The following is a 13,010-nucleotide window of genomic DNA, read 5'->3' as shown; positions in this document are numbered from 1 at the left end:
CTACCAGGAAAGGAAGGTACAATAAAGGAATAAAAATTTCCTGAATACATGCTGTGGGCCAGTCACTATCTGTGGATTCTTAAATGACTCAAATTAAGATGAGGGGCACTGACATTCACAGAAATAAAGGGACTTGTCCAAATTTCTAGGCTAATAATTGGCAGAGCTGAGGTCTGAACTCCAGATCTTCACTCCCAAGTTCTCTGCTCTTTTTTGTTTAAGCTGTGCTTTGTTTTTGTGGCTTTGGAATCATAGCATTGTTCTTTGCTGGGAGCTATATGGCTTGGGCAGCCAGTTCTCTAGGAAGATGGCAAGCTTTCTCCTCCCATTTCATAAACGAAATTTCTATCTTAGTCTTTTGTAGCTATCACCAGAAAGGATAAGTGGCGAATGGTAGTTCAGACAAAGACAGACTGTTGCATAGCAAGTGGAAAGTCCTCATCCAGAGAATAGTGGATTCTTTCCTCTAATTTACCTACTAAGTTAAGAGGGCGGGAGAACAGGGCCAGAGGGTAAATCAATAAGACTGTCCTCAAGGGCCTGGGGCAGCTCAGCAATCTTAAGCTTTATGTGGGCCACACTCCAGGGAGAGGTTTCTTGTTAGAGGACACATGGAGGCCCTATCTTGGCACAGGAGAGACATCCGTTATACTCAATTACCCTCTAATTTCTAAATTCAGTTCTACATTTCTCTCCATAAGTATCCTATTTTTCATGCTTGTGACTATAAGTGTGAGATCTTTGGTGTTTAGGCTGGCAGACTAAGTTTTATAATTTTTAAAAAATATATATTTTATTGGTTTTTTATAGAGAGGAAGAGAGAGGGATAGAGAAAAACATTGATGAGAGAGAAAGATTGATCAGCTGCCTCCTGTACGCCCCCTACTGGGGATGTGCCCACACCCAAGGTACATGCCCTTGACCGGAATCCAACCTGACCCTTCAGTCCACAGGCCGAAGTTCTATCCACTGAGCCAAACCGGTTAGGGCTAAGTTTTATAATTTAATCAAACCTGGAGGTGCTTAGGAAAACTAGTCTATAAATGGAGACCCTAAGAATTTGGGGAGGGGCGTTTAGCGACACTAGGATTTTGTAAAAGGGAATATCGAGAAACAAAGGCCAAGAATCCAGGACTGGCTCAGGGTCCAGGAATTAGGAGCACTGCATAAACTGGAGGCTGCTTAGTTGCGGACTCCTTAGCCCTACTCCAGACTTAATCAGAGCATGTGGGCTCCTCGGGTGACTGATGCCACCAGTCCGTCCATGTCCATGCACTGATATCTGGGAACCACTGTCTGCCGGTTGGTAAAGTTCAAGTTTGCAGAACAACAATAAAACAAAGAAGACTTAAACATGTCGCTGTGAGCCTCTTGCAGGAGAGAGTTAAAAAAAACACCACTAGCTTTGGGAAAGACCACTGGTTCACAAAGGATTTGACAACTGAAAGGAAGGCAGCTAATTCAGGAGGAGCAGGCCGAGGAGCAGGTCCAGGTTGGGAAAACACCACTTAGATCAGCACAGGTAGGGAGGAGCGAGTTCAGACTCGGTGTTAAGAGTTCGTCGGCACACGCGAAACCCAGCGCTCCTGAAGCCCGGCGCCTGGGGCGTCCTCACCTCCCTCCGCGAGGCCTCGCACGCCAGTCCCCGAGAAAGCGCGCGGCTCCGCCCAGCCGACAAGTCCCAGCCGTCACTTAGCAACGCCTAAGGCCGACTACACTCGCCTCCTCACCCTCTGGACCACAACACGCCGAGTCCCTCCAGGCGCGCAGCCCGCCCCAGCAAAGGGACCGAGGCGCTAATTTGAGACCCAAACCTTGGCTTCCCTCCTCTTGACATCTTCCGGAAGGAGGTAGGCGGGGCGACGCCACTGACGTCCGGGGCGGGACGCCGGGGGAAGTGACGTGGACGGAGCGGTGCGGCCTCACGGCGGCGGTGCGGCCTCACGGCGGCTGTCCGGACTCGGGCTGGCATGTTGGCTCTGACGCGGATGGTGCCTTTCGCTCGCGGCGGAGGCAGCCTCTTCAGAGGCCTCCGCGCGCGGGCGGCTGGAAGCGGAGTCCGTCAGTGAGTGTCGGTCGCGGGTGGGGTCTTGGCCTGCTTCTAACAGAAAGTGCCGGTTTCCGGGACGTTCTCACCTTGACACTGGGCGCCTGGGACGGGTCCGCCCCGAGGCATGTTGGGACTTGTAGTCGGCTGCGCCAAGGCCAGGGGGAGTAGGTTACAGTGGAGTCGGGGGTGAGAGGGGACGGAGGGACACTGCCCTGCACCAGGGGATCCTGCGCTCGGGATTTTCACAGTTGGATGTGGACACAAGCTGAAGCTAATCTGGAAGCTAGAGCAGGAGTTGGGGAAGGGAGGTCGGTCCAGGCCTCGGAAACAACCTCTACTGTGTGTGTATTTGAAGTGTCAAGGGCAGAAGTGAGGCTGGAGACCTTAGGGCATAGGGAGGGAACAGTAGCGGATCCTGATGGCCGGCTGAATAATTTAAAACAGGCGACAGCGGTCGTTGAGCGGCTTCAGTCCGATGTCTTGTGGCCAGATTATAATTCTGAAAAATCACTCAGGCTGCAGGTTGAGGAATTACTTCTCTAAGGCACGGGAGTGTAGGCCATCACGCCCAGTGTGGGAAGGTGGGAGAAGAGAGAGCCAAAAGTAGATGTTTGGGCAATTCAGAATTTCTTATTTTTAAAAATAGATTTATTTTTTAGAGCAGTTTTCAATTCACGGCACATTTGAGCGGGAGGTACAGAAATTTGCCATAATCCCTTCTCCCCCCACATATGCATTACCTCCTCCGTTGCCAACATCACTCATCAGAGTGGTACATTTGTTACAATTTGATAAACCTACATTGACACAGCATTGCCACCCAAAGTCCATATTTTACATTAGGGTTTACTCTTGCAACACTAGAATTTAAGAGAGTGAGCAAAAGAGTCACCTGGTGAGGTATGTAGCCTAAGAAACTGACTGAAGAGCATGGCGCTGTCAGGACATACCTACCAAGGGAGAACACATCTACCAAAAACAAGCTGGTAGAGCAGAGGAGAGATTCAGTAAGAGCAGGACTGAAAATAGTACCTTGGATTTTTCCAGGTGGTGTTTGGAGACCCCTTAGACCGTCATCTACACTTCAAGAGGCAGTGCAGGATAGTGCCTGCCACGTTAGCTGCATGACCTTGGAAGTTTCTTGATCTCTTCATGCCTCAGCTTTCTCACCTGTATAATGGGGATAATAATGTTAACTTCTAAGGAATCAAATGAATTACAATTCTCTGAAGTGTTTAGGACAGTTACTTGTGCATAGTAAGCACCATGCAAGTATTATTCAGCTGTTGTGAGGGACCTGAGACTCAGGGAAATTAAAGGAGTGACTTGCTTAAAGTTACATGATTGTTAAGGACTAGAGGCCCAGTGCATGAAATTCATGCACCGATATGGTCCCTAGCAGCTGCTGGCGGGCCTCCCTTCCTTCCGTGCCACCCTCTGGTGGTCAGAGCATGTCATAGTGAGCGATTGAACTCCTGGTCAGTCGAACTCCTGAGGGGACACTTTGCATATTAGGCTTTTAGATATAGATATAGATATAGATATGGAGCTGGGACAGGTGTGAGGTGGGGAAGAAGGAAAAGGCCTAGGTGTGACCTGAGCACAGACAACAATGAAGAACTACCAAAGGGTAGCCCTGGGGGGTGCTCCTCTTTAAAAAAAGCAAAAACTTTTATTGATTTCTTAGAGGAAGGGAGAGGGAGAGAGAGAGAGAAATATCAGTGATGAGAGAGAATCACTGATCGGCTGCCTCCTGCACACCCTACACTGTGGATCAAGCCCACATCCTGGGCTTGTGCCCTGATGGGGAATCAAACTGTGACCTTCTGGTTCATAGGTCGACACTCAATCACTGAGCATGCCAGCTGGGCTAGGGGGTGCTTGGTTTCTTCACTGAGGTCTTGGTTCTTCCATAACACACTGATTTCACAGTGTGAGTGATCATTAAGTGAATAAATATTTACACTGAGTGGCTAGATTATTATGATCTCTGAACGCATAAGAATCTGGCCACTCAGTGTGTGTGTGTGTGTATACATACATATATACATACATACATACATATATACATACATACATATATATGTGTGTGTGTGTGTGTGTGTGTGTGTGTGTGTATATATATATATATATATATATATATATATATATATATTAGAGGCCTGGTGCGTGAATTCGTGCATGTGTGGGGTCTGGCCAGCCTGGCCAGGGAGAGGGGACATGGGCAGTTGGCAGGCCTGCCTGCTGGTCGAACTCCTGGTTGAGGGGACAATTTGCATATTAGCCTTTTATTATATAGGATACACACTGAGTGGCCAGATTATTATTCGTTCAGAGATCATAATGATCTGGCCACTCAGTGTATAGAGCATCTTTTGGATTCCAGGATCCTTTCTAGGTGCTGGGGATAGAGCATAATATAAGAAAGATAATAGAGCTTCCATTATGGAGAGAGGACATAAGTAGAAAAGAAAGAACATGTTTAGGTACTGTTAAGTGGTATGAAGAAAATAGAGGGGGATTAATCAACAGTGTCCAGGATAGGGGTGGATGGGTTACTGTATGCAGGATGATGTGGGGAATGCATGGCTGAGAGTTTGACTTGAGGTAGGTCCTGAGTGAGAAGTCAGCCATGCAAAGATGCCAGAAAGGGCTTCTTCACAAAGGCTCTCTGTGCTGCTGATGGACTGCAAGCCCAGCAGGCTGGAGTGGGGGGAGCAGAGGTAAGTGTGGTAGAGGTGGGATCAGAGAGATTAGGGAGGGCTTTATAGGTGACAAAGACAAATTTGATGGGAGGCCATCTAAGCTTTTAAATCTCAAAGTAATATGATCTGGTTTTTGTTTGTTCTTTTAAAAATATATTTCTATTGACTTTAAAGAGGAAGGGAGAGAGAGAGAGAAACATCAATGATCAGAGAGAATAATTGATAGGCTGCCTCCTGCACACCCCATACTGGGGATCAAGCCCACAACCTGGGCATGTGCCCCGACTGGGAATTGAACCTGCCACCTTCTGGTTCATAGGCTGATGCTCAACCACTGACACTCAACCACCAAGCCACACCAGCCAGGTTGGTTTATGTTTTAAAATGTAACTTTCACAGAGAATTATGGTGCATTTTTGTGTTTAAATTTGATACTTAATCCTGGTTTGGAACACCCATTTATTCCAAATCATAGTTAAAACAGCATGAGACTCTAGCAGCAATGAAATGTGGAGAGTGGGTTTGAACCATAATTTTCAAATCTTATTTAATGAGTTTAACTGATGGGCCCTTATAACTAGACTAGAGGCTTGGTGCATGAAATTCTTGCATAGGTAGGGTCCTAGGCCTGGCTGGTGATCAGGGCTGATCTGTGGGGCAACCAGAGGGGGGGTTGCGGGGGGGGGGCCCTGCTGGCATCGGCCTTAGTCGGCCAGGGGCCTGCAGGCTGGGGGCAGCTCCTGCATTGAGCATCTGCCCCCTGGTGGTCAGCACACATCATAGCAACTTTTTTCCACCGGTGGTTCTGCGGTTTGGTCAATTTGCATATTAGGCTTTTATTATATAGGATAGGATAGTATCTAAACCTATCAAAGAGGAAGCCTATTGTTACAATGTCCTCTTTTCCATAAATATTGCAATGGAGCAGAGGACATAATTTACTTTTGAAATATGTGGGTAAATTGATTTGCTTATTTGTTTTCTTTGGATAAAGCTAGTGACTGCTTACTACTATAGGTTCACAATCCTTTAACCAAAACTCTTGGGGCCAGTAACTCATTATCAGCACATTCATAAGATACAGGAGTATTCACTAAAGGAAAACTATCATTAGTCTCTTGTCAGTTCAGGCTAGTGTTTGCTGCTTAACAAATTTAAAGTGAGCTTATGAAAAATGAGTATTTTGAGGGCTTGTGGAGCTCTGTCATTCTGTATTTCGTAGAGGAAATGAGAAATGTTAGCTTCAGCTTCTGGATGGAACTCAGGGTGTTGGATGACTGAATACTTTGGAGATGGAGCCAGCTGCCTAACGTTTTCCTTTTGCCTCGTAGTGCTGGTGGCGGTGTGCACATTGAGCCCCGGTACAGAGAGTTTCCCCAGCTCACCAGGTCCCAGGTGATCAAGGGTGAGTTCTTCAGTGCAGCCATGTGGTTCTGGATTCTCTGGCGCTTTTGGCATGACTCAGATGCTGTGCTGGTAAGTGCAGAATATTCTCCTTTCTGTGGGTGGGAGAATGGAAGAAACAGTAACTTAGCTTGTGTGTAGACTATTTTTCTAGCCTTGATTTTTTTTTTTTTTTAATTTCTTTATTGATTAAGGTGTCACATATTTGTCCTCATCCCCCCATTCCCATCCCACCCCTCTCCCCACGCTTGCCCCAATCCCCTGTTGAACTTAACCGTTGGATAGGCTTATATGCATGCATACAGGTCCTTTGGTTGAACTCTTCCCCTCCCCCCACCCTCCCCCTACTCTCCAATATCCTCCCTCTGAGGCCCGATAGTCCGATCGATGCCTCCTTGCTTCTGGTTCTGTTCTTGTTCCTCAGTCTATGTTGTTCATCATTTCCTCTAGATGAACGAGATCAAATGTCACTAGATATATACTAATAAGAACTGAATGTGAGACGAGCAATAATATTTATGCTGACAGGCAAATGAATCAATCTGTAGCGAGCTTCCCCCTGGACCAACAGTTCTTTTGAGACCCAATTTCGATGTCCAGTAGTTCCTTATGTGTACATGTCAGCACTGACCCCTCAGCTCTGGATGGTGGACAGATGGTGGCAATGGAGGTCCGACTCCCTCTGGTTTGGTCTCGGCCGAACCCAGGGGCACGGCGTCACCTGGACTAAGGGCACGTGGCCTCACCCATACCCAAGGGGCGCGTGGTCTCACCCGGGCCTGGGACCCAGCCTCACCCGGATGGATCCAGGGGCGCACGGCCTCACCCGGAGCCAGGATCTGGCTTCACCCGTACCCAGGGACGCTTGGCCTCTCCCAGACCCAGGGGCAAGTGGCCTCACCCGGGCTTAGTTGCACAAGGCCTCACCTGGATCCAGGGACGCATGGTCTCTCCCGGACCCAGGGACGCTTGGCCTCTCCCAGACCCAGGGCCACTTGGGCTCACCCGGGCCTAGGTTCACGAGGCCTCACTCGGATCCAGGGACACATGGTCTCACCCAGACCCAGGAACGTTTGGCCACTCCCAGACCCAGGGCCACTTGGGCTCACCCGGGCCTAGGTGCACGTGGCCTCATCCGGATCCAGGGACGCATGGTCTCACCCCGACCCAGGGACGCTTGGCCTCTCCCAGACCCAGGGCCACTTGGGCTCACCCGGGCCTAGGTGCACGAGGCCTCACCCGGATCCTGGGACACATGGTCTCACCCGGACCCAGGGATGCTTGGCCTCTCCCAGACCCAGGGCCATTTGGGCTCACCCGGGCCTAGGTGCACGAGGCCTCACCCGGATCCAGGGACACATGGTCTCACCCGGACCCAGGGACGCTTGGCCTCTCCCAGACCCAGGGCCACTTGGGCTCACCCGGGCCTAGGTGCACGAGGCCTCACCCGGATTCAGGGACACATGGTCTCACCCGGACCCAGGGACGCTTGGCCTCTCCCCGACCCAGGGCCACTTGGGCTCACCCGGGCCTAGGTGCACGAGGCCTCACCCGGATCCAGGGACACATGGTCTCACCCGGACCCAGGGACGCTTGGCCTCTCCCAGACCCAGGGCCACTTGGGCTCACCCGGGCCTAGGTGCACGAGGCCTCACCCGGATCCAGGGACACATGGTCTCACCCGGACCCAGGGATGCTTGGCCTCTCCCAGACCCAGGGCCACTTGGGCTCACCCGGGCCTAGGTGCACGAGGCCTCACCCGGATCCAGGGACACATGGTCTCACCCGGACCCAGGGACGCTTGGCCTCTTCCAGACCCAGGGCCACTTGGGCTCACCCGGGCCTAGGTGCACGAGGCCTCACCCGGATCCAGGGACACATGGTCTCACCCGGACCCAGGGATGCTTGGCCTCTCCCGGACCCAGGGCCACTTGGGCTCACCCGGGCCTAGGTGCACGAGGCCTCACCCGGATCCTGGGACACATGGTCTCACCCGGACCCAGGGATGCTTGGCCTCTCCCAGACCCAGGGCCACTTGGGCTCACCCGGGCCTAGGTGCACGAGGCCTCACCCGGATCCAGGGACACATGGTCTCACCCGGACCCAGGGACGCTTGGCCTCTCCCCGACCCAGGGCCACTTGGGCTCACCCGGGCCTAGGTGCACGAGGCCTCACCCAGATCCTGGGACACATGGTCTCACCCGGACCCAGGGACGCTTGGCCTCTCTCCCAGACCCAGGGCCACTTGGGCTCACCCGGGCCTAGGTGCACGAGGCCTCATCCGGATCCAGGGACGCATGGTCTCACCCGGACCCAGGGACGCTTGGCCTCTCCCAGACCCAGGGCCACTTGGGCTCACCCGGGCCTAGGTGCACGAGGCCTCATCCAGATCCAGGGACACATGGTCTCACCCGGACCCAGGGACGCTTGGCCTCTCCCAGACCCAGGGCCACTTGGACTCACCCGGGCCTAGGTGCACAAGGCCTCACCCGGATCCAGGGACACATGGTCTCACCCGGACCCAGGGACGCTTGGCCTCTCCCAGACCCAGGGCCACTTGGGCTCACCCGGGCCTAGGTGCACGAGGCCTCATCCGGATCCAGGGACGCATGGTCTCGCCCGGACCCAGGGACGCTTGGCCTCTTCCAGACCCAGGGGCACGTGGCCTCACCCGGGCCTAGGTGCACGAGGTCTCACCCGGATCCAGGGATACATGGTCTCACTTGGACCCAGGGACGCTTGGCCTCTCCCAGACCCAGGGCCACTTGGGCTCACCCGGGCCTAGGTGCACGCGGCCTCACCCGGATCCAGGGACACATGGTCTCGCCTGGACCCAGGGGTGTGTGGGCTCTCCCAGACCCAGGGGCGCTTGGCCTCGCCCGGGCACGGGATCCAGCGTCATCCGGGTCCAGGGGCACTTGGCCTCACCCGGACCCGGAGTCCGGCCTCACCTGGACCCAGGGGCATGTGGCCTCACTTATACCCAGATCTAGCCTTGATTTTGCTTTCCTTGGTTTTAGTTACCTGGGACACCTGTAATCTGAAAATATTAAATGGAAAATTCCAGAAATAAACAATTTATAAATTTTAAATTGCGCGCCATTCTGAGTAGCATGATAAAATCTCGTGCTATCCTGCTCTGTCCTGCCTGGGATGTGAACTGTCCCTTTGTCTAGCATTTCCACGCTGTATACACCACCTGCCAGTTAGTCACTTAGTAGCTGTCTCTGTTATCAGATTGAATCGATTGTGGTATCTCAGTGCTTGTGTACAAATCAACCTTATTTTAATTGATAATGGCTCCAAAGCACATGTGGACATGCCAAATGTAAAGTGCTTCCTTTAAGGGCAAAGGCATGTATGTATAGGAAAATACTTTCTATGCCTTGGGTTCGGTACCATCCATGGTTTCAGGCATCCACTGGGGGTCTTAGGACGTATCCCCTGTGGATAAGGGGGGCTACCGTACATCCCTTCCCCGTATTGTCCTGTGTGTATGCAGTAATTTTGTTAATGAAACCTATCTCTCCCCTTTTGTACTAAAGGGTGCACATGTAGGTAGTCCATGTTGTATGTTTTGTGTTAGTTTGCCATATTTGGAGGGACACTAAAAACTAGTTCTTTCACCTTGTGAAATAAGGGTTCATCAGGTTAAGTTTCACACTTAAAATCTTTAAATGATGAACGTTATCTAGTCTGTCTGGAGGCCCAAGGCAACCAAATTGGGGTGGGAGAGATGTGGGCTAATTTGTTTTGAGGAGGGAGGTTTTTACCCAGCATCTTATTAGCCTCAGCTGAACTTTTATCGCATTTGCACTGACCCTGTTCTCTAGGAAATGAATGAAGCCTTTAAGCCTGTGGTTGGCAAACTGCGGCTCGCGAGCCACATGCGGCTCTTTGGCCCCTTGAGTGTGGCTCTTCCACAAAATACCACGGCCTCGGCGAGTCTATTTTGAAGAAGTTGCGTTAGAAGAAGTTTAAGTTTAAAAAATTTGGCTCTCAAAAGAAATTTCAATTGTTGTACTGTTGATATTTGGCTCTGTTGACTAATGAGTTTGCTGACCACTGCCTTAAGCCACTGAAATCTGTGCTTGTTGACCCAGAATACTTTGAATTTTAGTCAAATTGGTTTTGTTTTTAGGGTCGGAAAAAAACGTTAAAATTATGCACAAGTTTTAGCAGCATCAGGTTCATTAATACCCCATTTCTCCTAGAAATTCTCTGTGCCCTTGTCGCCCAGTAAGGAGCTGCCTAGTGTCCACACCTGTCTCATGGTGGGTCAGCTGCCAGGAGCATGGATATGTGGCTATTTGGTGTGAGACAATGGTGCAGCCAGATGCCCCCTAGATCAGGATCGAAGACGAACAAGTCCACCCGAGACTTCCAGATCTCCCAGCAGGAATGACAGGACAGTTTGAGACATCCATTATGTTTTGCCAGGGCTTCAAGTCATTGTTGAGATGGGGGGTATCTTTGAAACCTGTTGCCTCCATTCCTACTGCTCTTCATCACAAACACATATTCCAACTCTGGCTCAGGCTGGTAGCTTCAAAATGGGTAGGCTTTTACAATTCAGCTTACATTGAACAATATGAAGAACAGTTGGACCATCGAGTAAAGTAGTAGAATTCACTCCTGTGGCATGTCAAGGGTGTGTATGTTACAGCCTTATATTTTTTCCTTTCAAGATTTCTTTTTAAACGTAATTGTGTGGAATATAGATTCTTGACTTTTTTTTTTTTTTTAAATGATTTCACCAGGGTCACTTTCCATATCCAGATCCTTCCAAATGGACGGATGAAGAATTGGGTATCCTTCCAGATGACGAAGACTGAAAACGTAGACTTAACTCTTTACAAGTAGGTAAAATTTCTACTTTTTGAAAGTTATATTTACTTTTTTTTTTAATAAAGAAAAAACTTAAAAAAATTTTTTTTTCATTGATTTCAGAGAGGAAGGGAGATGGAGAGAGAGATAGAAACATCAATGCTGAGAGAGAGTCACTGATCGGCTGCCTCCTGCATTCCCCACATTGGGGATCGAACCCTCAACCCAGGCATATGGCCTGACCGGGAATCGAACCGTGACCTCCTGGTCCATAGGTCAACGCTCAACCACTGAGCCATGCTGGACTTTGTACCTATGATGTCTTGAAGAAATATGCATTTTCTAACAGTATAAAGAATTAACTTATCATGTGTCTGATTTCTTTAAAAAATATGTAATATGTTTTTGATTTTAGAGAGAGAGAGGAAGGGAAATGGAGAGAGAGAAACATCATTGAGAGAGAACCATTGATTGGCTGCCTCCTGCACGCCCCCTACTGGGAATCAAGCTCACAACCCAGGAATATGCCCTGACTGGGAATTGAACTGGCGACTACTCAGTGCATAGGATGGTGCTCAACCAACTGAGCCACATCAGCCAGGGCTCATGTGTCTGATTTCTGAATTTAGTATTTTCACATTTGCTGTCCCCTGTGCTCCTGCCACCCCCACCCTAAATTTGTTCATCTTCATTTTCGTTGTATATTTAAAAAAAATTATTTTTTCCTAAGTTACGTTACAAAGTAGGGTCCCATTTATCCATCAAAGGCTTTTAAGTACCAAGTCTACACAGGGATTACAGGGTGGACAAGACAGATAGGAGCTTACAGTGCATGTTTATAGTTACAAAACTACTACCGTGTTCTATGTTTAGCACTCACATGGAAAGTTCCAGCATAGGGGAATGTTATATGGATGTGCGTGGAAATGAGCTCTAAATAGTAAAGGGTTACGACCCTTTCATTTTCCAGATCAGGACATCAGTCAGTTTCCCTTCTTTCAGAAGGAAGGTAGCAGGAGAAGTCCCTTTCCCTACGATCCCTTGTGGGTTAAGACATTCTTATTTAACGGTTTAAATTAATCATTGTACAGTTTAATTGCCATCATTCAGAATGCCTTGGAAATTGTTTTAACGGATAGGAAGCATTAAAAGATAGTTGAGTGTTTCCATTAAATGTTATTATTAGTATTGCCTTTTTAATTAGAAGTAGCTTATTGACATGAAAATTACAGCAGTTTTTGGATATGCAGGGCCGAGGGGGATGGCAAAAATGTCTCCAAAAGGTAGGCAATTAAGCTCTTTTATAGTTTGTATGTCTCTGGGTTTATTATGGACAGTGAGAGGTCCCAGGCCTCCTGCTTCCCGTGTTAATGTGTCTGACAGCACTAACCCCTTCCTATCCTTTTACAGATTTCCCAATATTCCCACACTGTCAATGTTTTGTTTTAATAACGAGACTGTAAGCCCTTTGCCAAGAGCAAGGTGATTTTGCTTCCCTCCTCTACAAGGCGACTCACGTGACTGGTGCTCAGTGGATGCTTAAATAATTGAATAAACAGAATTATGGATTTGAGTTAGTGAAAATAAAAGTACTTAAAGCTTTCCCCTTTCGTTTTTCTACAGGAGCAAGGTCAGAATTTCAAGAGACTGTGGACTTCATATTGTCTGTTGAAGTTGTAAATTAAAGTGGTTTGGTCATGAATGAGGAACTGAGTTCTGAATGTTTCTGACAACCGTTCTCTGTGGATTATTTCCTGTGCCAACTGCTTACAGGCCCTTTCAGTGGATCTCTTGGTTACCTCATGGTAGGTAGCCTCGGGTCCATTTATCAGAGAGGAAATCGAGGCTTGGGATGAAGTAACTCATGTAGCGTCACTCATGATGGGTGGCGGCATGACTCAGACCCCATACTTTACAGTGTCACACTGCCTGCCTCCTTAGCGAATGTCTTAGTCATACATATGTTGACAATTAATGTGAAAACTTGCCATTTCTCTCCTGCTGGTGTATTCCTGAGTGTGCAG

The 13,010-nt window shown here is 49.2% G+C and overlaps 1 protein-coding gene across 2 annotated transcripts; it reads left to right on the top strand.

The window, feature by feature from the left end:
* Positions 1–1,883: 1,883 nt before the first annotated feature.
* NDUFB2 (NADH:ubiquinone oxidoreductase subunit B2) lies at positions 1,884–12,688 on the top strand. 2 transcript variants are annotated; one of them, XM_008150470.3, is made up of 4 exons: positions 1,884–2,065; positions 6,087–6,231; positions 10,920–11,018; positions 12,610–12,688. In XM_008150470.3, exons 1-3 carry the CDS (start codon positions 1,971–1,973, stop codon positions 10,992–10,994), a joined length of 315 nt encoding a protein of 104 aa, XP_008148692.1. In that variant the 5' UTR covers positions 1,884–1,970; the 3' UTR covers positions 10,995–11,018; positions 12,610–12,688. The 2 variants fall into 2 exon arrangements, with proteins under 2 accessions (XP_008148692.1, XP_054581989.1); XM_054726014.1 differs by lacking the exon at positions 12,610–12,688 and adding an exon at positions 11,110–11,329.
* Positions 12,689–13,010: the final 322 nt, after the last annotated feature.

Source organism: Eptesicus fuscus, chromosome 14 (genome assembly GCF_027574615.1).
Source record: "Eptesicus fuscus isolate TK198812 chromosome 14, DD_ASM_mEF_20220401, whole genome shotgun sequence".
Classification (NCBI taxonomy): domain Eukaryota; kingdom Metazoa; phylum Chordata; class Mammalia; order Chiroptera; family Vespertilionidae; genus Eptesicus; species Eptesicus fuscus.
The sequence above is the reverse complement of the archived record's forward strand: the minus strand, read 5'-3'. Positions and strand labels throughout refer to the sequence as shown.